The 26,090-nt window shown below is 43.0% G+C and overlaps 1 protein-coding gene across 9 annotated transcripts in view; it reads right to left on the bottom strand.

Annotated features, from left to right (window-relative positions):
• Positions 1–19,773: 19,773 nt before the first annotated feature.
• GREB1 (growth regulating estrogen receptor binding 1) overlaps positions 19,774–26,090 on the bottom strand; it is a 168,547-nt gene continuing 162,230 nt past the window's right edge. For all 9 annotated transcript variants that reach the window (XM_050950525.1, XM_050950526.1, XM_050950522.1 and 6 more), the window contains 3 exons: positions 25,611–25,811; positions 24,040–24,178; positions 19,774–21,649 (listed from right to left, as the gene is read on the bottom strand). In XM_050950525.1, coding sequence (XP_050806482.1) covers positions 21,486–21,649; positions 24,040–24,178; positions 25,611–25,811 — 504 coding nt within the window. In that variant the 3' untranslated portion in view covers positions 19,774–21,485. The remainder of the gene's footprint in view (positions 21,650–24,039; positions 24,179–25,610; positions 25,812–26,090) is intronic.

Raw genomic sequence — 26,090 nt, 5'->3', positions numbered from 1 at the left:
GCTTAATGCAAAGAAGTACAGAAGAGAGAGTGTGGAAGTACAGAAAGAACTGACAGGGTTTTGTAGGGGAACTTAATGCATGACAGTCTCTGTTACCCAGAGTTAGACAAGCTGTAACCCTAATAACGCAAGATTTGTAGAAGCAAGGATTGTGTGAGGCGAGTGGAAAAGAACTGTGTGAGAAGTTGTTTTTCGACCTTGTGTAGATAATCCAATATGTAGACTGGCATCTCTTAAGTGAGAAAAACAAGGTATCAGGATGACCTATGTATAAACAAAATGCAGCTGTTGCTTATTATTGTCTGTAACAAAAGTATAAATGCTTGCTGTAATTGTTTACCTGTTGAGAGACCTGTCTAGGAAGGGGAGACCCTATGTCCTAGTGCACTCTCTCCCTGTTGTAGCTGCTGAACGGAATAAAATATCTGACTCTGCTGCACCCAAACAAAAAGCAAGAACTGAGTTTTTCTCCGACAACAGTAACACAGTGTATACCAAAAAAAGGGTCAGATCCTGCAAAATCATACCCCTACCAGTAGTCATTCATGTGATGAGTCTAATTGGCTTCAAGGAGATTACTCACATGAGTAAAGTTCTGCTGGACCAGTCTCTACCATTTGGTTTGTTCTCTCTCCTTTGATTATTGTTTATTCAGGACCTCATGAATAAACAATATCTCCACTGCAATGCAGGGAGGGGAAGATGGTTGTAGCACAGATAGATCTGAGCTGGCTAATAATGAAGTCAGCAGTATGAATTAAAGCCAACTCATATGCATCTACACGTGCTTCAGTGACACCCCTCCGATTGCAGTGTACACAGTCTGTGAGGCTTCCTAGCTTCTTTTGATTAGACCCGCACACATACTGCTAGGTCCCGCTGCATTCACAATATGCGCAGGGCAGCAAACGTTCAGTTCCTACATCAATAACTCACAGCTGTGATTCCACAAATTCAGCGCTGCGCTTTAGCCAAATAAAAAAAGAAAGAAAATGGCATTATATTAATGTGAATGAGAGATTGCCGCTGAATACCTTTACAGGCGTTCTTCAAGTCAGGTGAGGAAGTCAAAGTAGAAGACCCAATCATGCAGAACTCCATATGCTGAACTAGAATCGGGAACGGTTGAAGTGCATGAAGCATGGGGCTCAAACCATTCAAATAAAGGTTAATTTTAACTATTCCATCTTGTATGAAATGTTGATACCAACCAAAACCTGTAATAGTAAGATAACAGAGGCATTTTTCCAGTAATCCTACAGAGTTAAGGGGTTGGCAATTATTTTATTTAGCAACTTGTTCCTGTTTCTTTACCAGGGCCGGCGCTTACATTTAGGTGGCCTAGACAATCGCCTAGGGCACTAGGATTATTGGTGGGCGGCATTTTGCTGGAGGGGGCGGCAGGCGGCTCCGGTGGACCTGCTGCAGTCATGCCTGCGGGCGGACGGTCGGCTGCTCGCGCGGCTCTGGTGGACCACCTGCAGGCACAACTGCGGCAGCTCCACCAGAGCCGCGGGAGCAGCCCACCGTCCGCAGGCACGACTGCGGCAGCTCCACCAGAACTGCGGGAGCAGCCCACCGTGCGCAGGCACGACTGCGGCAGGTCCACCGGAGCCATGGGACCAGCGCGCGGGACAGCGAAATTACCGTGCACCTAGGGCGCTAAAACCCCTAGCGCCGGTCCTGTTCTTCACACACACAAAACTCCTATTGATTTCAATGGGCCATACTGGGAATCCGAGATCAGCCCAAGAGTTTGTTAGTGGGGAATGGGAAACAAAGAGAAAACAAAACACCTGGCAGGAATGGTTTAGATAATACTTAGTCCTGCCTAGTGCAGGGACTAGACATGATGACTACAGTAACTCCTCACTTAAAGTCGTCCCCGTAAACTGTTGTTTCGTTGCGGATCAATTAAGGAACATGCTCGTTTAAAGTTGTTCAATGCTCCCTTCTAATGTCGTTTGGCAACCACCTGCTTTGTCCACTGCTTACAGGAAGAGCAGCCCGTTGCACCTAGCTGGTGGGGCTTGGACCCAGGGTGGACCAGCAGCCTCCCCTCCCCCAATCAGCTCCCCACCCCCCCTAAGTTCCCTGTGCAGCAGCTGCCCAGCAAGCTAGCAATTGCAGCTGTCCCTCCCCCCACTGCCATGTGCTGCTCCTGCCCTCTGCCTTGGAGCTGCTCCCCAAGCTTCCTGCTTGCTACGCAGGAAGGGGGAGAAAAGGGTGTCCCCCTCCGCCCTGCTCCTATGCCCCGCTTACCCCTTCTGCTCCATATAGGGCAGGGTGGGGACACAGACGGAGAGAGCCTGAGGCAGCAGTTGCTAGTCTCAACTTCCTGATCCACGTAAAAAGACAATGCACTTAAGAGTGGGTCAGCTTACTTAAAGGGGCAGTGTGCATTTCTTTCTCTCTCTCTCCCACACACAAGGTGTGTGTCTGTCTCTGTCTGCTATGCTGTCTCCCCTCCCTCATGTTTGTGCTGCCTTGTGTAGAGAGGCTACATTAACAACGTGTTAACCCTTGAGGGCTCAGCCAAGTGCTCGTTCATCATTTAGCACAGGGGTTCTCAAACTGGGGGGTCGGGACCCCTTGGGGTCACGAGATAATTACATGGGGGGGGTTCACAAGCTGTCAGCCTCCAACCCAAACCTTGCTTTGCCTCCAGCATTTAGAATGGTGGTAAACATAAAAAAAAGTGTTTTTAATTTATAGGGGGAGTCGCACTCAGAGGCTTGCTATGTGAAAGGGATCACCAGTAGAAAAGTTTGAGAACCACTGATTTAGCAGCAAAGCATTCCCTGGGAAATATCCCACTCTCTTCCACCCTCTAACTTCACCACCTCAACCAAGCTTCGCAATCATCATAGCTGTGAACAGTATTAAATTGTTTGTTTAAACTGTATACTGTGTATGTGTGTGTATATATATATATATATATAGGTTTTTGTCTGGTGAAAAAAAATTCCCTGGAACCTAACCCCCCAATTTACATTAATTCTTATGGGGAAATTGGATTCGTTTAACATCATTTCGCTTAAAGTTGCATTTTTCAGGAACATAACTACAACATTAAGCGAGGAGTTATTGTATCAAGGTCCTTTCCAGACCCACATTTCGGATTCTCTGATTCTAAAATAGAAGGGAGGGAAATCATCTGGAATCTCTGTTCTGGTTTTTATTTTACTTTTTTAATATTTTACAGTCCTTTAAATGTTCGGGGAATAAAGAGATTTATTTACAGCAGTTCCCCTTCCCATCTAAGGACTAGGGCTCAACAGGATTGGGATTAATTAGATTGATTCTTGTACAGTGTTTTACAAAATAAACCACTAATTACATGAAGTAATATTAAATAATAAGCAGTGCTACAAGTCACTATTGCTGTTCCATCACACTGATGAGGAGTTCATAGTGTGTGTCCAGGAAATAACATTAGCGGGGAAATAAAGTTAAAATCCAGATGTAAACTTTCTGTCAGGCGGAGCCAGCAGCAGCAGGGCCAGGTTCAATACCTTTCCATTGATACAACACAGAAGTGGCTCAAGCCTGTCCCTGCCTGCAGGTATATGGGATCTTGGGGAGCAATTACCACACAGCTGGGGTTCCAATTAATTTCTTTATTAAAGGGAAAAAAAGGAAGTGGTGGGAATTTAATAATGAAATACGATGGGATGGGGTGTATAGGGTGTTTACAATAGACAGCGATGGGGGGGTTCTTCTTATTGAACAGTGTAGGGAGTTCTAATAGTGGACTACAGCAAGTGGGGTTCAGCACAATGGGATACAGTACAGTCAATAAGCAACTCTAGATACAGTGTGGAAATGCAAAGCGTACCCAAAAGAAATGCAAAATAAAATGGTAGCTTCTATATGAGTTAATAGCTAGATACACAATGTAACACAGTAGCATCAATGTAAATACAAAGTATATCAGAAAAGTGGAGGCAACCAATGGGGTGTTGTAATTACAAGTAAAAGGTGAGTTACAGGACAACAATACAATATCAATATAAAGGCTGGGTCAAGAAACAGGAGGGGGGGGAATGATTAGTGGTATGCAGACAAGCGGCTGGAAGCAGCGAGATCTTCGGTAGGGGAGGGGCAGCGGAGAAGTGTAAAGAAGGGCTAGAAAGAGGTTTAAGCAACAAGCGGACACCAAAAACAAAGGTAAAAAAAACAGCAAAGGGTTTGGGAAGTTTCACAGGGGGAGAAGCAGCAAGGGGTTTGGGAAGTTCGGAGGGTGATGCAGACGCGGGGGCGGGGAAGCAGCAAGGAGTTGGGAAGTTCAGAGAGAGTGCAGATGCGGGGGAAAAAGCAGCAAAGGGTTTGGGAAGTTTCACAGGGGGAGAAGCAGCAAAGGGTTTGGGAAGTTCGGAGGGTGATGCAGACGCGGGGGGGGAGCAGCAATGAGTTGGGAAGTTCGGAGGGAGTGCAGATGCGGGGGAAAAAGCAGCAAAGAGTTATAACAGGGAGACACGGAGGAGCACACAGAGGGGGAGATTGGAGCGGGGGAAAAACAGATACGGGAAAGTTCAGGGAGAGATCGGGACAGCAGGAAGGCGAATTTAAGCAGCAAAAACCCTCATCTATCTTAACCAACGACTAGGCAAAATGACAAATATCACAATTCTAAGCAAAGCTATAACAAGCAACTATACGGAGCAACAAAACAGTAAACTATAACAAGGCAGTTGAAACTTACAAGCTCTACAATCTTAACAAACTATGACTTATTAAACTAAAAAAAACGACCTATGGTGCACCTTATGCTATGGGGAGGTTACAGAGGGCAGAGTGGTATGTGTCCAGGACCCAGCTCCCAAGGAAGCCAAGGGATGGTGGCTACAGCGGTGGATACAGCTGAAAGCAGAGAGCCCCAAGGCAAAGCCCACAGGAGCAGAGCTTAGCAGCGGCACAAACTTATTTTTTAGCGGCAAAGAGCCCTGGAGTTTAAGAGAGGTTTTAAGACACAGACCAAGGTTTAGCTTGAGTCTGTGTGCTGGGGAAACAGAGCCAGCAGCTAAAATAATAAAATAAAAGTATAGAAAGTTTTACAGAGGGATTCTTACCAGTCCCCAAGGCAGCAGCAAAGGCAGAAGCAGCAGCAACATCAGAAGAGGCAAGGAGGGCTCCGTACAGTCTCAATAATCAGGAGATCTCTCAGGTAGCAATTCGTTCTTCGTGGGGGGGGGGCGTTCAAAAAATGGGGGTACGCTCAAAAATAAAACGAGAGCGGAGAAAGGACCCCCCAGAACCCCTGGCTGATCAGACCAGGCAGCAATGCAGGAACCTTTCTGAGGTGTGTTTCAAAAATGTCTGGTTTTAAAGGAAAACTTGGGCAGTTTCCTGCCAGTAATCCTGATAGGCTCCCTCTGTCACAGGGGAGGGAGCACAGGGAAAAAACTGAAGGTGAGCACAGAGACATGCCTGGACATAGTCCTGTGCAATAGGTGACTCAAGAGCACATGAGGCCTATGACTCATGCCCAGGATCTTAAAAACACATTAGGTCTTGCAGCTCTGGACATTGCCTACCCTACACCAAGCCCAGGCTCAACGAGGTGATAACAGGACTAACCCTTTGAACAGGGCAGTGGTCCCACTTAGCACGCAGCATAAGTGGCCATCCCTTTGAGAAGGGCAATGGCTCTTGTTAAACAACTTAAGGGGTCCTCCCTTTGAGAAGGGCAGTGGCCCTGGTAAACAACTTAACAGCCAGGGAAGGGCGGCCACAGGAGAACAGAAAACAAAATGGAGTCTGGGGACAGCTGTAAGAAACAAAATGGAATAGAGGATAGCTGTAACAGACAAAGCCCCCACTCAGTAACCTGGGAAAATTACACACCATCCCTGGGCGCCTCTGAGAAGCAATACTCCCCACGTGCAAGCACAAAGTCTGAGTGTAGAAAAGAAACTTTTAAAAAAAGCAGGGAAGTAACTCTGCATTAATTTGGGAAAACACTGCAAACAGGGTTCATAAACATAAACCATGAGTAAAAGACCCACCCCCAAGTAAGTTGGGCAGTGTACTTTTCTCTCAGGAAGTTCAGCAACCCAAAAGTCCCTTTAAGATGCCCATCCCTTCTCTGCACCCTGCTCACAGTTGCTGTCCTTGGTCAGTGCAGACCCAGAGTTCAGAGGTGCATCTGCAGAGTTCACCTCCCACCCTGGGTGGAGGTAAGGAGGAATCTTACTTGCTCCACTGCTCGGGCACTTGCCTGCCGACCACTCTCTGCACCTCTCCACCAGCCACCCTGCTGGCCACTTGCTGAACCTCTTCAGTCACTCAGTCGCCAGCTGACTGTCAGTCACTTTTTGTTGCCACCTGCCTCTCTGCTGTGACTTCTGTACATCAGTCTCAATGATTTCCAGGCTGGGTAGAAACACTGCCCCATCTCAATTGATTTCAGCTCTGATTGATCATTTAAAATAACAAAAGAGGCTCCTAATGAAGCCTATTTAGCTCTTTCTTTGAACATTGGGGAGGAGCAGATTAAATCAGACCAGGAGAACCCTTAGGGAGGGTTTGCAAACCTCCTGGCTGACACCTGTCCCCACCCCTCTTACCTTCACAGGGATCTGGCATTCGAGCCCCTGGCTTAACGAGGTCCTTTCAACTGAAGGTGACCCCCCTCATTTGGTGACCCTCCTTAGCTGCTGCCCTGTATTCCTACAATAATTACAACATTTTCGTAACAGCATTTCACTACCTCTGCGTTCAGTACTAAAGTGATTTGTAACCCAACACCAGCCAAAACTGGTTACTTTGAGCAATAAAAAAACCTAAACGCTCTATTTGCTGGATATCTAAGCAGAGCAGGAGCAAATTGTATTTACATTGACACACCCAAAGTCTCTCCCTCTCTCAGCTAGCTGTCAGGAAAGAATTCATTCCCTGCTTACAGAGATAAAAAGTAAAGTTTCACTGATATGTTCGAGAAAAGTGCCAAGGGAAAATTGACAAGGGTAGCCGATATGCCTCTCAGAAGGAGTGTGTCCCCAGTCTCTGCAACTTCCTTTGTCTTTTCTTCATTTTCTAGGTGTCTTGCAAGTAGACTGTAAGCTCTTTGAGGCAGAGAACAGGCCTATTTGTATCTCTGTAAAATCCAAATCCAGCAGAATCCATTGCATTGACTACAGTGTGGAACAGACCCTAAAGAAGCATGCAAAATTTATAAATGCTCTATAAATACTGATTAAAATCTCAGCCTGCCAGGCCTTCCTGAAAACAAGTGTCTATATAAACATCTAAATAAGTGCATCTATAAAATACTTCCTTGCCTTCCTCAGAGAGTCCTGAGAATGTGTTTGTAAAATGCTTATGTGATATACTCAATTATTGCTAGTGATCAAATCTACCTCCAGTGCCCAGCCACAGTGACTATAACTTCCTGCTACTCAGTGACCACTGAAAGAGTTCTCCTTTAGCTCCAGGGGTAAAGGCCTGTAGTTTTGGTACTGAACATTCTTGCACCACTGCCGGCCAAGGTGGCTGTGTAGATAAATCTGCAGTTCGTTATGCAGCGACAATTCAAAGTGCTGTAACTGCTAAGTGGTATTATTGCAGGGCACACAGACACCAGAACTGGGTTCTTTAGTAAAGTATTATGAAAGTATTAGAGGCTGAAACAACTCTGACATCTCTTCTGCCCCAACACCTTAGTAGCCAAAAAAAAAAGAAAAAATTAATAGAATGTAAAAACAAAACCAACCCATTCTCGCACCCCCAAACAGAGCTTTTACCCATCAAAGGGAGAAGAGCCAGAGACTCTGGGATGTCCACTAGGGACTGTGCTGTTGATCTGATGTGCAGGGTGCTCAGATACTACAGTGATGGGCAACAGGATAAAACCCTGAGGCCAGATCTACACTACGGAGTTATATCGGTAGAATTACGTCGCTCATGGGTGTGAAAAATCCACCCCCCTGAGAAACACAGTGAGACCGATCGAACCCCTGGTGTAGACTGCGCTATGTCAGTGAGAGAGTTTCTCCCATCAACACAGCTACCACCTCTCACGCAGGTGATTAACTATGCTGACGCAAGAGGCTCTCCCATCAGGATAGGTGCATCTTCACTTAAGAACTGAAGTGGCACCGCTGCATCGGTGCAGCTGCACTGAGGCACCATTTTAAGTGTAGACTTGCCCTAAGCCAGCCAGCCAGAGAATTACATTAAGGTTTATATTGCATAGAAAATGGAAATGAATAGCTTCAATTTTCAAAAATATGCAAACCGATACTTTAAATGAAAGAAAAAATGTTCTATGTGCATTTCTTTCACACCTGCTCCCATAAGCATTATATGGCTGGTCTGCACAAAAGTTGTAGGCAATTCACTTCTGAAGCTTGGTTGTTGCTACCAAAACCCCTTTGATGAATCTAGGGCTTTAACACTTCATGTTTTGAGCAGAACTCTCAAATGTGACAACTGTTCATGTGCTTGGTGTTTCAGAAACTGGCCAAGAGGTTCATGTTGCACTGAAGGCACTCATGACATTCAGTGCCTTGCGAAAAACACCTTCTTTACCTCCAAGATGCTTGCAGATTAGTGATTTATTTGTAAGAGGAAACCTGGTACATTTCCATCCCCTCTCAGTTCTCTCTTTTCTTGTTCAAGTGTTTGATCACTCCTCCGCCAAGCAATTTATTTTTCCACAGCTTGTATCTTCATTTGCAATATATTTTATAAAGTTTCTTGTACCTCAGCCCTAGAAAGTCACAGGGACAACACAGAGATCTACAGAGCCTGAATTCAGTGCCTAGGCTCCTATTCAATGAATGGGGAGAAATAGGTGCCTTCAACTACAACCACAAAGACAGCATGCAAGGCAGGGAGCCACCTAATCTAGCCAATGTGAGATGCCGACCAGATGAGTAAATATTAATTTATTTACGTCACAGGTTAAAACCAAACCAAATCAGTAGTGATCAAAAACGGTTATCATGTGATGGCTGTTCACCGGAGTGAGAGAGGTGTGGTATCCTTCCAGTTTGCAAGTGTAGTCATCTGCCCACATCATGGAAAACATGGAAAACACCACCAATTGTCTACATGGAGAAGTAGCCCGAAATAGCTATTGCTGCATTGCTATTCCACACTAGCTCCTCATATGGACACTGTTAATGCAGAATAAGAATGTCTGGAGTAACTTTATATTCACCCTAGCTTGAGTCCCAATAGCTTCCCCATGTAGACAAGTCCCAACACCTTTGGGGCCAATTTCACCAGGTGCTCAGATGCCATGGGAAAGGGCCTATTATAAACATTGTAAATAGACTAGATAAGAAGTTAGCTATTGACTGGATGTAGAGATTAACTAACCTAGACACCCGGCCAGTGTAGAAGCCCATATTCTGTCCATACTGTGGATAGATGGAGGAGTTCAGGCCCTACTGCCATCAGTCTGGCATCATTCACATGAGAGTTTCCACCTAATTAAGAAGAAAAGATTTTTTGTGGTGGATGAGTTTCATTTCTGAAGTTCAGATTTTGACTCAGCTGTGTCCAAATTGTACATTCCCTCTTCTCTCAGACCCCACAGAGCAACAGCAGGGTTACCCCACACACTAGTCCTGCAGAGCTAAGGATGCAAAAGTGATACAGAGAGAAGTTCTATTACTTTTCTTTACCCCTGTCAACTCCCTGAGTGGCTGGTCCTGGGGTCAGCTGCTGGCTGCAGAAGCTCTGGTAGCACAGCTGCAGCAAATCCTTATTGTCAGGAGTTGAGGTGGGTGGGAAGGATGTCAGCACACACCATTAGGGGCCTCATAATGATTTTGTCCCCTTCCCATAGGAGGAAGGGAATGATTGAACTTATACCAGTTTTCCCCCCTCTTTCTACACTATGTGCATTTTGCAGTTCAACATATTGTCATCTGCTGCATTATAAACCCAGATCCAAAGGCCTGCTAATGGCCATGTACACATAGCTGTTGGATTTACCTGGGATTTTATAAAAAATATGTAAGATATGCCAGAACCATAGGCTAAATAATTGTGCTGTAACTTAGGCTTCTAGTTCTATTGCCACTGAGTCTGAATTTGAGCAGTTTGTAAGCAGAGGCCCTTGATTCATCAAAGGGCCCGTATAATCAGGGCTGGCTCCAGGCTCCAGCGGAGGAAGCACATGCCTGGGGTGGCACATGCTAAGGGGCGGCATTCCGTCCATTCTTGGGGCAGCACCGTCCCCATGGTTTTTTGTTTGTGTTTTTTTTTTTTTGCTTCTGCAGTTCAGGCGGCAGTCCAAGCCGCCTTTTTTTTTTTTTTTTTTTTTTTGCTTGGGGCGGCAAAAATGGTAGAGCCAGCCCTGCATATAATATAGTAGCATAAAGGCAAACATCATTTAGAATTTTATCCTGAAACAATGTTTCTTGTAACTGCTAAAAAATGATCAAAAAGGGCAAAGAGACAGAACTAGTTATGCAAGTTTCTAATCCATAGTCCATCCTTCCTACTTATCCTATTACTGAATAACAATGGTGGTTTGTTAAGCTCTTAACTAGATTTCTATTATAAGACTGAGTGATGGTTCTATTTAAATTCCTATACTGCGCTTAGAGACATGTTACATGCTCTCCTTCCAGTGATGCATTAAGGGATGTAATTTGTCTCCATTTTATGAGATTATTTCTCCATTCCTCTCCCCAAAAAGGAAAATCATGTGTGACCCCCTCTACATTCCTCAGGTAAAAAGAATCCCTTTGCATAAAATTTTGTGTGTGTGGTCTCTGCAGTGAATCAGAGGAAGCATTTTTGAGGGTATTTCTGAAAGTGAGAGAATTTTCACTTTTGGGAGATTATTTTTATAAAATACCATATTTTAAAATAAAAAATAGCTTGGCCGAGATACACCAAATGTGCATTATTATTCTGTCCCCTGCTAGAATTAGCATCTTTCAATATTTGGGGTAAGGTTTGATTGTGGAGTTATTTACTGTGGACTTCTGAATCCCTCAAAATACATGAGTTCTCTTATGGACGCTAAGGTCTATAATCTTCTGCATCTCCTAAGAGAGCTCTACAGTTGAACTAGTCACCATACTCCTAATGAGTGTAAGCACTTCAATAAGTTTGTGGAGGCAAAACTGCCACACTCTTTAAAGTTCTCAGTAGAACTTCAAGTTTAAGAACTTTAGAAGTCAACAGTAGTTCCTTTGAATGAACTATAGTGCATCTATTACGAGCAGAAGTTCAAAATATGCACATTAACACAGCTGTTAATTCAGTGCAGAATAAACAGTTCTGTGTAGCAATATTTGTGATATTTTCCCTTGACAATTAAAAAAAATGCTAAGGAAATTCCAAAACAGTAACTTTATCTTAAGTTAAGATTGTAAACACATGCCATTTAAGAAAACTGCCTTGGTAGAACATTGGCGTTATACATTAAAATTAAAAGCCAGGACATTTTTAAATGTAAAGATTAACGAAATTAACATTTCTTTAAAATCTGGAAATTTAGAGTTAAGTTTCCATAAAAAAGTTGAAACTTACTCTAGAGCATTAACCACCTTCTAAGTATACAACCAGCAATGCTTTATTCTGCCAACAGGTTCTCAAAGTGAACTGTAAATGCACAGCATTGCTTGCTCTGAAGTCTCCAATGTGTGGGTCTGCAGCATGACTAAGTAACACATCCTCCCCCCATTTCAAATATATTTGTAAATGTCTGTAGGTGGAAATAGAAATGAAAATCAAATAATCAGTTAAACACTTACACTGCTGGAGAAAAGTGGAGTAGATGCAAGTCCTACCAGTTCTACTCTGTCTAATATATGAGGTTTATACCAGGGGTAGGCAACCTATGGCACAGGTGCCGAAGGCAGCACGCGAGCTGATTTTCAGTGGCACTCACACTGCCCGGGTCCTGGCCACCAGTCCAGGGGGCTTTGTATTTTAATTTAATTTTAAATGAAGCTTCTTAAACACTTTAAAAACCTTATTTACTTTACATACAAGAATAGTTTAATTATATATTATAGACTTATAGAAAGAGACCTTCTAAAAACATTAAAATGTATTCCTGGCACACAAAACCTTAAATTAGAGTGAATAAATGAAGACTCCGCTCTCCACTTCTGAAAGGTTGCTGACCCCTGTTTTATACCATAGTTAGTAAAACTCTTCTACTGCTTTAAAATGTTGTGTATGTAGGCTTAGATCATAAGGCCTTACCCAAGACCAAGAAGATTCTGCAGGGGTTCCTCTGTGTCCTGCGTCTCCGGACGACATCTTGAGATGATCATTTTGCTCCATTTCCAGGGAATTCTTTACCCAGGAGCACTAAAACTGGGTTTTGCTTTGGTCATAAACAAAAATGCTGCCCTCAAGTAATAGTTGTTGACAACAAAGATCCAGAGAAAATAATTTGACTGTGCTCATGTTTGCTTGCTAATTTTACCTGCTCAAGTTCTTGGAACGGCAGCCAGAGCAAGAAACATGAGCCCAATAAGCTAGTGCACACTTTCCTTTCAACTGACTCCTCAAATATTCCAATTAAGTCACAAGGTTCAGTGGAACGAAGGCAGCTTTACAGACACAAAACACCTTCCAGCTGGATGGTTTCTTTCTTATTTTGAAAGGGTTTTTTCTGGGCAGGCAATTTGCTGAGTTCCTCCAACTGTGAACAAAACTCAACGCAATGTGCATTCTGCCAGCATTTTAATGCATTAGATATGTCTTTAAAATTGGCCCTTACTATCACAACCCAATAGTACCCTCCTACACAACCCTGGAACTCCGCAGCTTAAATGTGGTTACATGGGTGTAACTGAAGATAGATTTTGGCCCTTAATACCTGCCTGTCTATTTGATTTTGTAGTGTGGAATGCTACAATTAGATTCACAAGTGTTTCTTTGTCAGAGCTAAGTTTAAAGAGAAATACAACTTCTTAAACCACTGGTTTTGAGTATGCCCAGCTGGGGAGTGTGCAGCTTCACAAACATTTAATGTAGTCCTCCTGTTGAATCCAGATAGCCTTTCCCCTTAAAGCTTCAAACTCTGCGACTTCCAGTCCAGCAGCTGAACTCTTTTACAAGTCCTACCAGTCAGAAACTTGACAGCAAATTAAAGATCTCTCCTGGTTTCATGCCAATACTTTCAGTTTAATTTATAAAATATCTTCCAACTACAGTATGCAATCACTGAACTAGGCATTAAGCTTCTATTGTAGAAGCACCAAACCAATCAGGAGTAGAAAAACGTTGAACTCAATTTTTTCAGCTATAGAAGTAGTAATAAGTAGGACATAAGCACTTCAAGTACAGCAGCTTTTTCTAGCTTTGATGATTCATAATATCAGACCCTAAAATCATGTTGTTCAGATTACATTCTTGCATTTCTATTATATTCTGTATTTACAGAAGGCCTAAAAGGATTTTCTCTAAAGAAAGTTTTTTCCTGTTTGCTCTTTACCTGAGAAATATCAGGAATGTCACTTCAGGTTTTGCTGGTGCTTTCTGATTGTGAGTTTTCTGAGCTTTCTTCATTGAAGATGCAGTGGTGTTTCTAATCTTTAGCAAACACAACTTTTCTCTCAAGAGTTTCAGATGTTTGAAATAAATAGCTGTTAAAAACAAAGTTCAACAGTTTGAATAAAAATAATTTACACTCCTAATTATGTTTCATTTGTTTGATGTCTTTGATGTTTTAAAACTAGTAGTTCTCCAAATAAAGCATCATTTTCTGCTCCCTTGTGTCTTGGGTTAATATAATATGATATATGGAGATATACCTATCTCATAGAACTGGAAGGGACCTGGAAAAGGTTATCAAGTTCAGCCCCCTGCCTTCACTAGCAGGACCAAGTACTGATTTTGCCCTAGATCCCTAAGTGGCCCCCTTAAGGATTAAACTCATAACCCTGGGTTCAGCAAGCCAATGTGCAAACCACTGAGCTATCCCTCCTCCATTATTTGCATTTGTAAAGAAGGGATACAGTATACTTCCATTCTGATTTGATACCAGTTTGTACCCACTGTTCAGAGCTGGAAAAGAGCAGGGCCCTTTTTTCAGGAAAAGCAGCATAGCCAAGGCCTGGATTCCTAATATTAAAAACTAATTGGGGGGGAGGGGGGGCAGGAGGAGCTACATTCTGTTCTTCTTTATACATGAAAGAATTTATAAAGATTACAAATCCATTTTTGTTCCTTCATAGATATCTTTAGAGTGTGACCTAGATCAAATGACTATCAGACTCAGCCTAACTTAAGACAAAATTCTCCAAGATTTCAGGGAGATATTACCTATGTGTGGGTGACTAGAGTCCAAAGCTAACCTACTCCCATTGAAATAAAGGGCAGTTCTGTCATTTACATCAATGGGAACAGAATTGGTCTCTTGGCCCTTTAAGTTTATTCGACACAGTGACAGCTGGAATTCCTTGCCTCACAGGCTCAGCAGCTGTCTGTTCAGTGAAGCACAGTAAGATGATTTTCGGGTATGTCATGAAGGCTGCTTTTAAATCTGCCAGTCTGACCCCTTCTGGTTTGAGCTTTGTTAATGTCACTGTAAAGTGTTGAAATAAAATTGTGATTGAATGAACTGAGCCCCGGATCGATACATCTGCTACTTCATGTAAAGGCTTCTGAATCTTTCCATTCAGTTGTATAACTTCTCTTGCTATTTATAGAAAGTTATTACAAGATACTCCTAGAGTCAGTTATAAACAAACTATCTGCACCACCAGGGAAATGCTAAATGCAATGACAGCCTCAGCTCCCTGGATGTAGCGGGCACGAAACTTCCCAACTTCTCCATAGCAAGCACTTCTCTATAGGTCATAGCCCTAGGGTGAGGTAGTTCCTTTTACTAACCAAATACTCTCTGAGATTGTTGCTTGGGTTTTGCTCCAGAGCTCGTCCAAAGGAGTAGCTTCCACCTCCAAAGAGCTCTTGTAAGATCCAACCCTTGAGGAGGACGAATAAGATACAAGCTGACCCAACCTGAGTCCCTCTGCTTCAGTCCTCCCCACTTTGCCCATCAGCCTGGAAGAGCAGTAGGGGACAGATACCCACGTCTCCTCCAATGCCCCACACCTTGATCTTCCTGATGGGACAGTCTGCTGTACATCTACAGTGCTGAAGATCCTCCTGCAGGGCACCATGCACTACCACCTGATCAGCTGTCCAATATCCTCCTGCTGGGGGTCAGCAACCCCACACTGCTCTACAACTCTGAGTCCACTACCTGGGTTTTCAGAGACCTGGTCTGCCATTTTCTCCAGGACATCTGTTCCTATGCCATTGTGCTGAACACTGCCAGCCTGAACTATGAGAGATACTGTCCATCTGCCGCCCTATTTGGACCAGGAATATCATGTCTAGAAAGAGGGCCAAAGCTGCTTTGGCTCTCCTGTCTGGGCTTAGCTCTCCCCCTATGGCTTTCATAATGGGAGAGACACACAAATGGTAGAGTCTGTGCCCTCCTCGCTTGTGTGGACTGCTCTGATACCCAACACCATCTTGAAAAGCTTCAGCCAGACCTGGGAAACCTTATTTGCATTGTGGTAGTACCTAGAGTCCTCAGCTGAAACTAGGGCATCATTTTGCTCTCTCTGTGCACACAGTCCCTACCACAATCTAAGGGTATGTCTACACTACGGGATTATTCCGATTTTACAGAAACCGATTTTTGGAAACAGATTGTAGAAAATTGAGTGCACGTGGCCATACTAAGCACATTAATTCGGCAGCATGTGTCCAAGTACCGAGGCTAGCATCGATTTCTGGAGCAATGCACTGTGGGTAGCTATCCCATAGTTCCTGCAGTCGCCCCCCCCCCATGGAATTCTGGGTTGAGATACCAATGCATGATGGGGCAAAAACAGTCTCACAGGTGATTCTGGATAAATGTCATCAGTCAATCCTCCCTATGTGAAAGCAACAGCAGACAATCATTTCATGCCCTTTTCCCTGGATTGCCCAGGCAGACGCCATAGCACGGCAACCATGGAGCCCGTTCAGCCTTCTTTTACTGTCATCGTATGTGTACTGGATGTTGCTAACAGACGCGGTACTGCAGTGCTACACAGCAGCATCCCCTTGCCTTTTGCAAGTTAGCAAAGACAGTTACCAGCTCTACTGTACCGTCTGCTGCTTTGCAAGTTGACAATGACGGTTACCAGTCATACTGTACCATCTGCTGCTGTCATGGGTGCTCCTGGCCGGCCTCGGTGAGGTTGGTCGGGGGTGCCTGGACAAAAATGGGAATGACTCCCCAGGTCATTCTCTTCTTCAAGTTTTGTCTAAAGGGAGAGTCAGTCCTGCCTAGAATATCAGGCAAGCCTACTAAAGAACCAGAGAGGAAAATGGCCATTCCGGGTCAGAGCCCCAGACATCCTGCAGAATTGATGAGCTGCATGCCATTCTAAGGGGTGCCCCTGCAACAACCCCACCCATTGCTTCCCTCCTCCCCCACCCCTCCTGGGCTACCGTGGCAGTTATCTTCCCATTTGTGTGATGAAGTAATAAAGAATGCATGAAGAAGAAACAAACACTGACTTTATTGCCTCTACAGCTATGATATTCCAAGCAGCAGTGAATCTCCAGGAGACAAAGCTTAAAGAAGAGAATGACCGGGAGTCATTCCCATTTTTGCCCAGGCGCTCCCAGCCAACCTCACTGAGGCCAGCCAGGAGCGCTCAAGGGACGACGATGACGGCTATCAGTCCTACTGTACCATCTGCCATCCGCAAGAGAAGGGAAGGGGATCCTGCTGTGTAGAACTGCAGCACCGCATCTGCCAGCAGCATCCAGTAGACACACGGTGACTTTGAAAAAAGGCGAGAAACAATTTTTTCCCTTTGCTTTCACAGAAGAAGGGAGCGGGGGGCTGATGATATATACCCTGAACCACCCGTGACAATGTTTTTGACCCTTCAGGCTTTGGGAACTCAGCCAAGAGTTCAAATAATTTTCAGAGTGCGGTAACTGTGGGGATAGCTACAGTCATCAGTCGCCCCTCCTTCCATGAGCGTCCATTTCATTCTTTGGCTTTCTGGTACCCTTGTCTCAGCTCCTTAAGTTTCACGCAGCACTGTGTTGAGTCCCTGTTGTGGCCTCTGACCATCATAGCTTTGCAGATTTTTTCAAATGTTTTGGCATTTTGTCTTTTGGAACAGAGTTCTGATAGAACAGATTCATCTCCCTATACAGAGATCAGATTCAGTATCTCCCATACGGTCCATGCTGGAGCTCGTTTTTGATTCAGGGTCTGCATGGTCACCTGTGCTGATCGGCGCTCCACGTTGGGCAAACAGGAAATGAAATTCAAAAGTTTGCGGGGCTTTTCCTGTCCTACCTGGCCAGTGCATCCAAGTTCAGATTGCTTTCCAGAGCGGTCACAATGGTGCACTGTGGGATAGCTCCCGGAGGCCAACACCATCAAATTGCATCCACACTAACCCTTATCTGGCAATACCGATTTCAGTACTACTCCCCTCATCAGGAAGGAGTACAGATATCGATATTAAGAGCCCTTTATATCAAAATACAGGGCTTCATTGTGTGGATGGGTGCAGTGTTAATTCGGTTTAACGCTGCTAAATTTGAAATAAACTCATAGTGTAGACCAGGCCTAAGTCGATAAGACAGACAAAGGGTGGAAGAGGAAATGGGGAGAAGTGACTTGCTCAAAGTGATAAACAGATCAGTGGTAGAGTCAGGAATAAAACCTAGGTCACCATACCACACTGCCTCACAGGCCATATGTGCAGTGATCCATCCCTCACTACGTTAAAGGGATGGGGGTGCTCAACATACACCTAGTGCCTGCCTATACAAGACAGCATTGCTACAGTCTACACCAGCTTTAGCTCCATGTTCCAAAGGACAGTCCGAAGCATCAGGCTCTACCCAAAGACGGCACGTTGAGTTTCAAAGGAGATTTGAGCTAATCATGGAGGGAAGGGAAGAGGAAGCTGAAGGGAAAAGTCAAGACTCGCAGATGGAAGCTGGACTGAAGAACTCAGAGGGGAAACTGCTGGGGAAGGAAAGTGGCCAGTAGACACATCTGACTATGAGAACCAGGCAGAGGAAAAGACTGGCTAGTGAAGGACAAAGAGCTCAGGAACAGGTTTGCTGAAAATGAAGGAGGGGCACAGTAGACAGTAGCTGAAGGTGGGAAGGCACGAGAGAAGAGCAGCTAGTCCTTAAGAAGAGGGGAAGAGTCAGTGGAGGTATCCAGAGTTCAGAGCCCCAGGAGGATACAGAATGACTCTCAGGAGACTGTAAAGGAGAACAAAAGACTAGTGGACTTGCAGCCAGAAAGAACAGGAGGAAGGCCAGAAAATTACACCAACACCAGGAGAAGAGGCAGGTCTGTGTGATTGGTGACTCTCTACTAAGAAGCACAGACAGGCCTGTCACCAGAGCTGATCTGGTGAACAGAAGGGTGAAGAGCTAAGATATGGGGGACCTGAGGCTGAAGAGGATCCTAATGGGAGCAGGAAATAATCCACTGATTGTCCTTCATGTTGGAACAAATGATATAGCTAGATTCTCACTGGAATGTATCAAGGGAGACTATGCCAGGCTGGGGAAGATGCTTAAGGAAATGGAGACTCAGATGATCTTTAGTGGGTTCTACCTGTCCCTACAGGGGGAGAATGAAGGAGAGACAAGATTATGATGACCAACAGAAGGCTCAGGCAGTGGTGCTATAAGGAGGGCTTTGAGATGTTGGACCACTGGGAGGCATTCATGGATAGAGGACAATTCTCATGGGATGACCTCCACCTGAGTAGGGAGGAAAACAGCCTTCTGGGATGGAGGTTGGCACAACTGATTAAAAGAGCCTTAAACTAGGAACTCAGCAGAGGTGCTCATGTAACCACTGCCCTGATTCTAACACTGAGTGGGAGAAAAATCAGGAAAGAGGATACAGGAATGGAAAAAGAAACAGCAGTGGGTGGGAGAATGGCTAATGTGGTGCAGCGATTTGAATTTGGGTCTCCTGCCCAGGAGATTGCCCTAACCACTAGGGTAGTCTCAGTTTCTCAAGCTGAAGCTGGTCCACTGTGTTTAAATACTATGCATTGGGCTAGAGAGTGAATGAGTCTACAGCCAACCCATTTGCTACTGTAACCCACAGAGAGGGATCTGTGACAAACACTCACCAGTAGGTTAAACTAATTCTTGTTTGTTAGAAAGAAAGAAAGAAAGAAAGAAAGAAAGAAAGAAAGAAAGAAAGAAATCATTCAGGATTTGCCAAACACTACTGCATTTCTTTACCACCTCTGTTTTAATGATGCTGCCCAGTATATTCATGGCAGGAAATGCCAAACAAATGGTTGACTATATAAGGAAAATCGAAGATATAATGCAAGCCCTTAAGAAAACACAGAGCTGAAATTTTTTTCATTCCAATATAGCTAGTACTTAATGGCCTCTTTTCAGATTATGCGTGGTATCACTGCATATTTAATATAATCATTTGGAGAAAATGCAGGTTTGAAAAACTTGTGAAATAGATTTTATGACTAAAAACCCAAGATACAGAGATTGCATTTACAGAAAGTTGATTTTGATTCATATTTTTGAACTGTTTCCAAAGCTTGTTTTATGTTTGTATGTCATGAGTTCCCTGCATCCATAGTCCTGGATCTATCCCAGAAGTCCTGAACTGTTGAAAGCTTGTAGTAGGTGTTAAACAGCACATCATTTCCTCTTGATGCATGCAGGGTAATTCTAAATCTTATTAGCTCCTTTTGCCAATGCAATTTTCCCCTGTGAGTGTGAGCATTTGACAGTGGTCATACATCACCCAGATACCTGTCCATGCATTACATACTTTATTTATAAAGGATGAGTAAGACTTGAATATTACAACCCTTTGAAAAGTTTAAATTAACTAATCAAATGGAGGGAACTGCACAGGAAATACTATTTACACAGAATAAAACAAAACTAAAAAGCAAGTTCTTACTCCAAAAGAAGCACAATGAAATATACAAGCATATCACTTTCTACCAAAAACAATTGTGTAAACATTAAGCTAAATCTCTCCCAATCACTTAATTTATTTTTATTCCCTGAAAATAAATCTAAGTCAGCTCTTTGGCACAGATTATTAGTGTCTTAGTTACAGATCCTCAAACGTGTTATAGCCACTTAATGCTGCTCCACCAGCACAAAAAGGTCGTACAGTTGGCATAGCCAGTCAAGAGAGGATTAACATATTATGAAGGGTTTTCTGGTGACTTTTGTGCCACCTTTCATGCCTACACCTAGGCCAAGCCAAGGATCAGAGCCACTGTCTCTATAAGGATAAATGAAGTTCTGGGATTGCAGCTTCGCTGAGTATGTCTATAAATATAAGCAGGTGTTTTCAGCATGCACTCTACATTTTAACAGTCCAGGGTGCAAAATACTATACTGCACGATGCATTTTCTAAACATCCTCTTAGATTTCTACATATACTCAGCAAAGAGGCCACCTGACTGCCCAGCTCTTTTGAAGTGCGTTAGCAAAAAAGCATTCTGGGAGGGTATTCTGAAATTGGACTTCAGTGCTATATGCATCTCCTGTCTGAATTGCCTGGTGGCCAGATTTGAAGTCTTAAGCCAGTGCAACAAATTCATCTGTAACTGGAAGCACCAGTTCATTTAGCTCAAAATTATTTATCTCAAAGTTTGGTTGCTGTTAATCTTCCCCTTAACTCTTTGGGACTTTGTTCCAGATACTGAAGTGTTCTAGAATAAATGTCTACATCTCTTTCTTTCGTAAGTCTACTTTCAAAGTGCTCTTTCCTGACCAACCAAACACAGGCACCTTAATTACACCTCCCTTTTCAAAATCCTATATGATAAAATTATTCAGTGTGACACTCACACCATACTTATGGTTGCAACCAGTTCCCATTACATTAAAAAATATATTTTACACCTCTAGGTATAAAAGCTTTTCTGTATCAATCAGTAGCAATGGATTATCAGAATGTAAAATTTCCTGTAAAATCCAAAATTTGGTCTGATGTCTTGTGCTGACTTCTAGATAAATAAGACTGAAAAAGAACAAAGTCTACTTCTAAATGTACATTCTCTATTTCTCTAAATTTACATTCCCTAATTGTACAAAACTGTTTCTAAACATCTTAATTTTGAAATATTTTGTGTGCTCTCTGTTTTGACAGAAGAAATGTGATCTCTCTTCTTATCCAGAAATGTTTCCACCATGTGAAGTAGAAAGTTGGTATCTCTTTCCCCGGTATCGGGAATTACTTCTACTGGGTAACTAAATTAGAAGAGTCATTTCCAATGCTTGGTGATATAAATATACATTAGTTGATTAAATATAATTTGAATAAAAATATTTAAAAATTGCTCAGCTGATGGCTACTCAGGAAACATGTGCTGGAATGTTTCAGAGCACAGAGCCTCTCAAATGCACAAATGCCTTTTTTATTTTTTGACCAGTGAGAACTCAGCTTCTTGTACTACCCCTTCTCATTAGCCAGTTCAGGAAGCCTGCTCATTTTCTATCAAATATGTCGTCCAGTCAGAAAGAAAAGTGGTCTGTCCTCTTTGGCGTTGGCAGTTTGGAATTCATCCCTCAGTCGGAACTGCCATTCATCTTCTAGTTCTAGCCGGACAACAGTCTGGCGAAGAGAATTGCGGTCTTGGCAAATAACACACAAGGTGGCACCTACATGAATGGTTAAAACAAACAAGTATGAGTGTTTTGTTTTATTCTCTAAATCATCAACCTGGTCCTCTCAATTGTCTTCAGTGGGAGTTCTATGCCTGGAAGAGAGAGGAAGGATGGTTCAGTGCTTAGGGTGCTAGTCTAGGACTGGGGAAACCCTGGCTCAATTCCCTGCTCTATCAGAGACTTCCTGTGTGACCTCAGGCAACTTACTTGTCCTCTCAGTTCCCCATCTTTAAGATGGTGATAACAATACTTCTGTACCTCACAGGGATGTTGTGAGGATAAATATATTAAAGATTATAAAGTGCTTAGATATTATGATAATGAGATCCATCTAGTACTTAAGATAGATCACGATCAAGCCTTAGGGCTGGTCTTCACTGCAGGGAGATCAAAGCTACTACAATCGATGTAGCAGGGATTGATTTAGCAGGTCTAGTGAAGACCCACTAAATCAATGGCAGAGCATTCTCTGGTCAACCCTGGTACTCCAGTTCTCTGAGAAGAGTAAGGGCAGTCGACTGAAGAGCATCTCCATCGACGCAGCGCAGTGAAGACACTGGGATTAGTCGACCTAAGCTACGACGACGCCAGGTATGTTATTTCCTTAGCTGGAGTAGCGTAATTTAGGTTGACTTACCCCCGTAGTGAAGACAAGCCTTTACATTTGTGACAGTTCCACGGGCCAGATTTTGATATCCTTATTCACACTAAGAAGTACCTTACTGATTGGAGTGGGACTACAGGGTCCTAATTCAGCAAAGCACTTAAATTTTAAGAGAGATTGAGGAGGCTGGATACTTAAGCATGTGCTTAAATGCTATGTTGAGCAGGAATGGACTTAAGAATGTACTTAAAATTAAAACTAAGCACGAGCTTAAGTTCTTTGCTGAACTGCGGACTACGTTACTATTCAGTGTAAGGCTGGAAGAATCTAAACCTATGTCAATATGTGCCATTTGAAGCCAAAATCCTAAATAAGCAATCATTGACAATCAGAGTCCAGACACCCTGAGGGGAAAAGGTCTAATCCTCAAAGAATAAGTAACTGAATCAATGGATTCTATACAATATTACTGTACTATAGAATTATATTGAGTAAAATCTCAAACGAAACCTAGTGAAATGCCGGTCATGATCTATATGCAGAGAGTCTGTAAACAGGTATGTATGTGTGCTGGAAATACATTCTAGAATATATTTTTGGGGCAGACATGATAAAAGGAATGTCCAAGACAAAGGAATATTGTTTTGTGTGTGTCTCCAGTGTCAACTGAGGAAGGTGAGGACAGAGCCAATGAAAGTTACATTTACACACAAGCCAACAGAGGGAAGGGATGTAGGCAGGAAAGGACAAACAGCAGGGGAGAATAACTTTATCGGGGGGATACCCTTCAGAATGATACATTTCAAAGTTTTACTGGAATATAAGATGAAGGAAAGTGAACCCCTTAGTTATCTATCACTTAAGGGAAAAAGAGGGACAGAACCCTCTGATTCTGTGAACACTGGATCTTCCTGCCAGAAGGGCTGGTGATGGAAACTTAACTAACCTTCACTACTAAAGTTTCCATCTCTAGACCTGTGCCTCCAGGTCAAGATTAAGGCCTTGTCCATGCTACAGAATTCAGTCTTCAGTAGCCAACCACCATTTCAGTGGTGAAACCACTATACTCCATCTCTTGTATCAGTCTAGCATACCCCTGCTTGAAACGGGGTTAAGCTGTACTGTACTGATCCAAATCAGTACAGTACAGTAGTTTATAACAGCTTTGCCCGTTTACAGATCTGCAACAATGTAGCTATGCCAGGCCACTGATGGCTGCAATTGGGACAAATCCCCAGAGTAGATAAGGCCTACAACACAGTGCCAGCGTAGCATGGGAGATGCTGGCAATACAATTGCTCGTTTGTAGATAGAGGACATCAGTCTCCAGTGCCGTCAGTCTGGAACCTTGAAGACTAAATTGATTCATTTGGTTATTATTTGTTATTAATATTAAACAACCCATCCTTTTTCCCCAAGATCTACTGAGTAGAATCTTATTGGTAAGGTTTTGAAAATTAGAGGGGCACAACTGCCTATTGCATATACACAAATACCCAATCTGCAAACATGCACAGAGTATTTATGAGTATACATTAGGCAACTCAATAGTATGTATGCACCAATGCCTGACTAATTTCAAAAATCTATAGAACTGATAATACATGTATGAGGATGTAGGTATTAATCTGCTGTAGTGCTGGACTGGTATGATCCCCATGGGGAGAGATGGACCTGGATGATGTACAAAGGCAAAATATTATTTAGTTTCTGCCCAACGGTGGATTTGGCAACCTCAAACCAGACAGACACTGCAATTTGTAATAATTCCGCAGCTCACCTTTCAGGAAGTGAAACTTTTTCAAAAAGCTAGCTACAACGAAGGAGTCACAGAGGTAAAGCAGGAGTCCACTAAACATCAAACCAGAGCAACTGATGTTCAGAGAGTGAGGTCGGGAACTCACGTAGCATACTGCAATCTGATTGGAGGAAAGAGGAATCAGAAATTAATTTTCCTCAGACTTCAAAGTAGTGTTGCTTCATAGGGCTTTGCACAGAGGTGTGAATGTCTGCACCAGTTTAAAGTTTAGCAATCCTTCCTAATTATAGGAATGGTCTTTGTGATCAACCATTTGTGAGCATCCCTACTGCCCCCAAATAAAAATCCCTCCTCCGAAAAAAAAGTGCTCTATAAAGAGCTAGGTAAACCTGGCAGGATTTACACGCCTCAACAACTGTCTCTCCCCTTAAAAACAAATCTGAGACATGCCTTGCACATTTGTACACACACACACAAACACAGACACAGCTGTATGGTCCAATACAGCAAACACTTATGGAGGTTCATAATTGTACTCAAGTGTCAATGGAACGACTTATGTGAGTAAAGTTATGAATGTCCATAAGTGTATACAGGATTGGGTCCTAAGGTTTTCCCTAGAGACTGGAAGGCTTTCGCTTTCCAAACCTCTCTGCTCACTCAGACTTCTCAGGCCGGTTAAGAACCTTGGCGATTCACTGAGATGTTTAAAGGTTTATTGTTCTTCCCCAATAAAGAAATTTCCCACATAGGACTTTGTGTCCAGAGTACTTCAGCTTATCAGAAGTCAGCCAGAAAGGAATTTTAAGGACTTAGAGCATTTGGGGGTAGAGTGAGTTGTGAAGTCTGTTACACAGCTGACTCAGGGAGGAAGACAAATTGACAGGTCTACCAAGTTTTAATCTTATGTAGTTTTCCAGTTGGATGGGAAGGCAAAAACAAACAAATCAAAACACTACCAAAAAACCTGCTAGCATCATTCATACTTGATTTGCATTTGAGTCCAAATATGTATCTTGGTTTTAGAGAGGGACATGGTCTGAGCTCAAGACTGGGAGCCAGGAACTCCTCAGTTCTAATCTGAGCTCTTGTGTGGAGCATTCACTTCTTGGCTTCAATTTCCCCATTAATAAATTAGAGCTAACAAAATGTGTACAGTAGCTTACAGGGATGTTCTCAGGACTGGTCCATGTTTGTAAAATGCTTTGTAGGAGGAAAGAGCTATATAAATGGCCAAGTTATTATATGAAGTTGAGGAAACACTTACGGAAAAATTTTTTGGAGGCACTGGTAACTGAGACCTGAATAGAAAGCACAGTCTAAATTACTATAACTATTCCTTACTATAACTGTAGGATTGTTCTCTGTGTACTTTATTTTTAGTGTGCATAGTCATTCATAGCTTCTAATCATTCATTTTCTTTTTTGTAACTTACAAATTGATTTTTTAAATATCACAGCAATCTATATTATACAGTTCAGAAGCCATGTAAAAATCCCAAAGGAATATATCAGAGAACTTGTATAACACTTGGGTTAAATATGGGCTGGCTTAAACTGCAGAGCTACTTGAAGATCATTTTGTTCAGTACCTGCGGTCCTAAGTTAAGGTAACAGTCCACAGATAGCACTGGATGGCTATAATTCTTCAGTGAAAGAGGAAAGAAGCGATGGCTGTGGTACTGGAGATATTTTTCAAGCAGCAGCTGAGCAGGTGCTGCCAAGAAGGTGTGCTTGCTATCAGGAGCACAGATATACTGAGCAGGTGCGGTTGAGACTGGAGTTTCAGAAACCTACATGGAAAAACATTGTGATATTGATAAATCCTGATCAGCCAAACCCCAATCATCTGAATTTGGGGTTGTACAAAATGCATCTCTGTCCCAAAAATCCAAAATGCATATAGCAACCAAAGATAGGTTATCCAAAACTCCTATTATCCAACGGTTTCAGATATGCATGGAAAATTGGAGTTTAATTATAGTTAAATAGCATTTTGGATTCTGCTTTGACTCCAAAAGTTCTTCCTGAACATGAAATGGTGTAAGGAGGAGTTATTAAATAATACTTTA

The sequence above is a fragment of the Gopherus flavomarginatus genome, chromosome 4, assembly GCF_025201925.1.
Source record: "Gopherus flavomarginatus isolate rGopFla2 chromosome 4, rGopFla2.mat.asm, whole genome shotgun sequence".
NCBI lineage: Eukaryota > Metazoa > Chordata > Testudines > Testudinidae > Gopherus > Gopherus flavomarginatus.
Note: the sequence above shows the minus strand (reverse complement) of the source record. Positions and strands in the feature narration are given on the sequence as shown.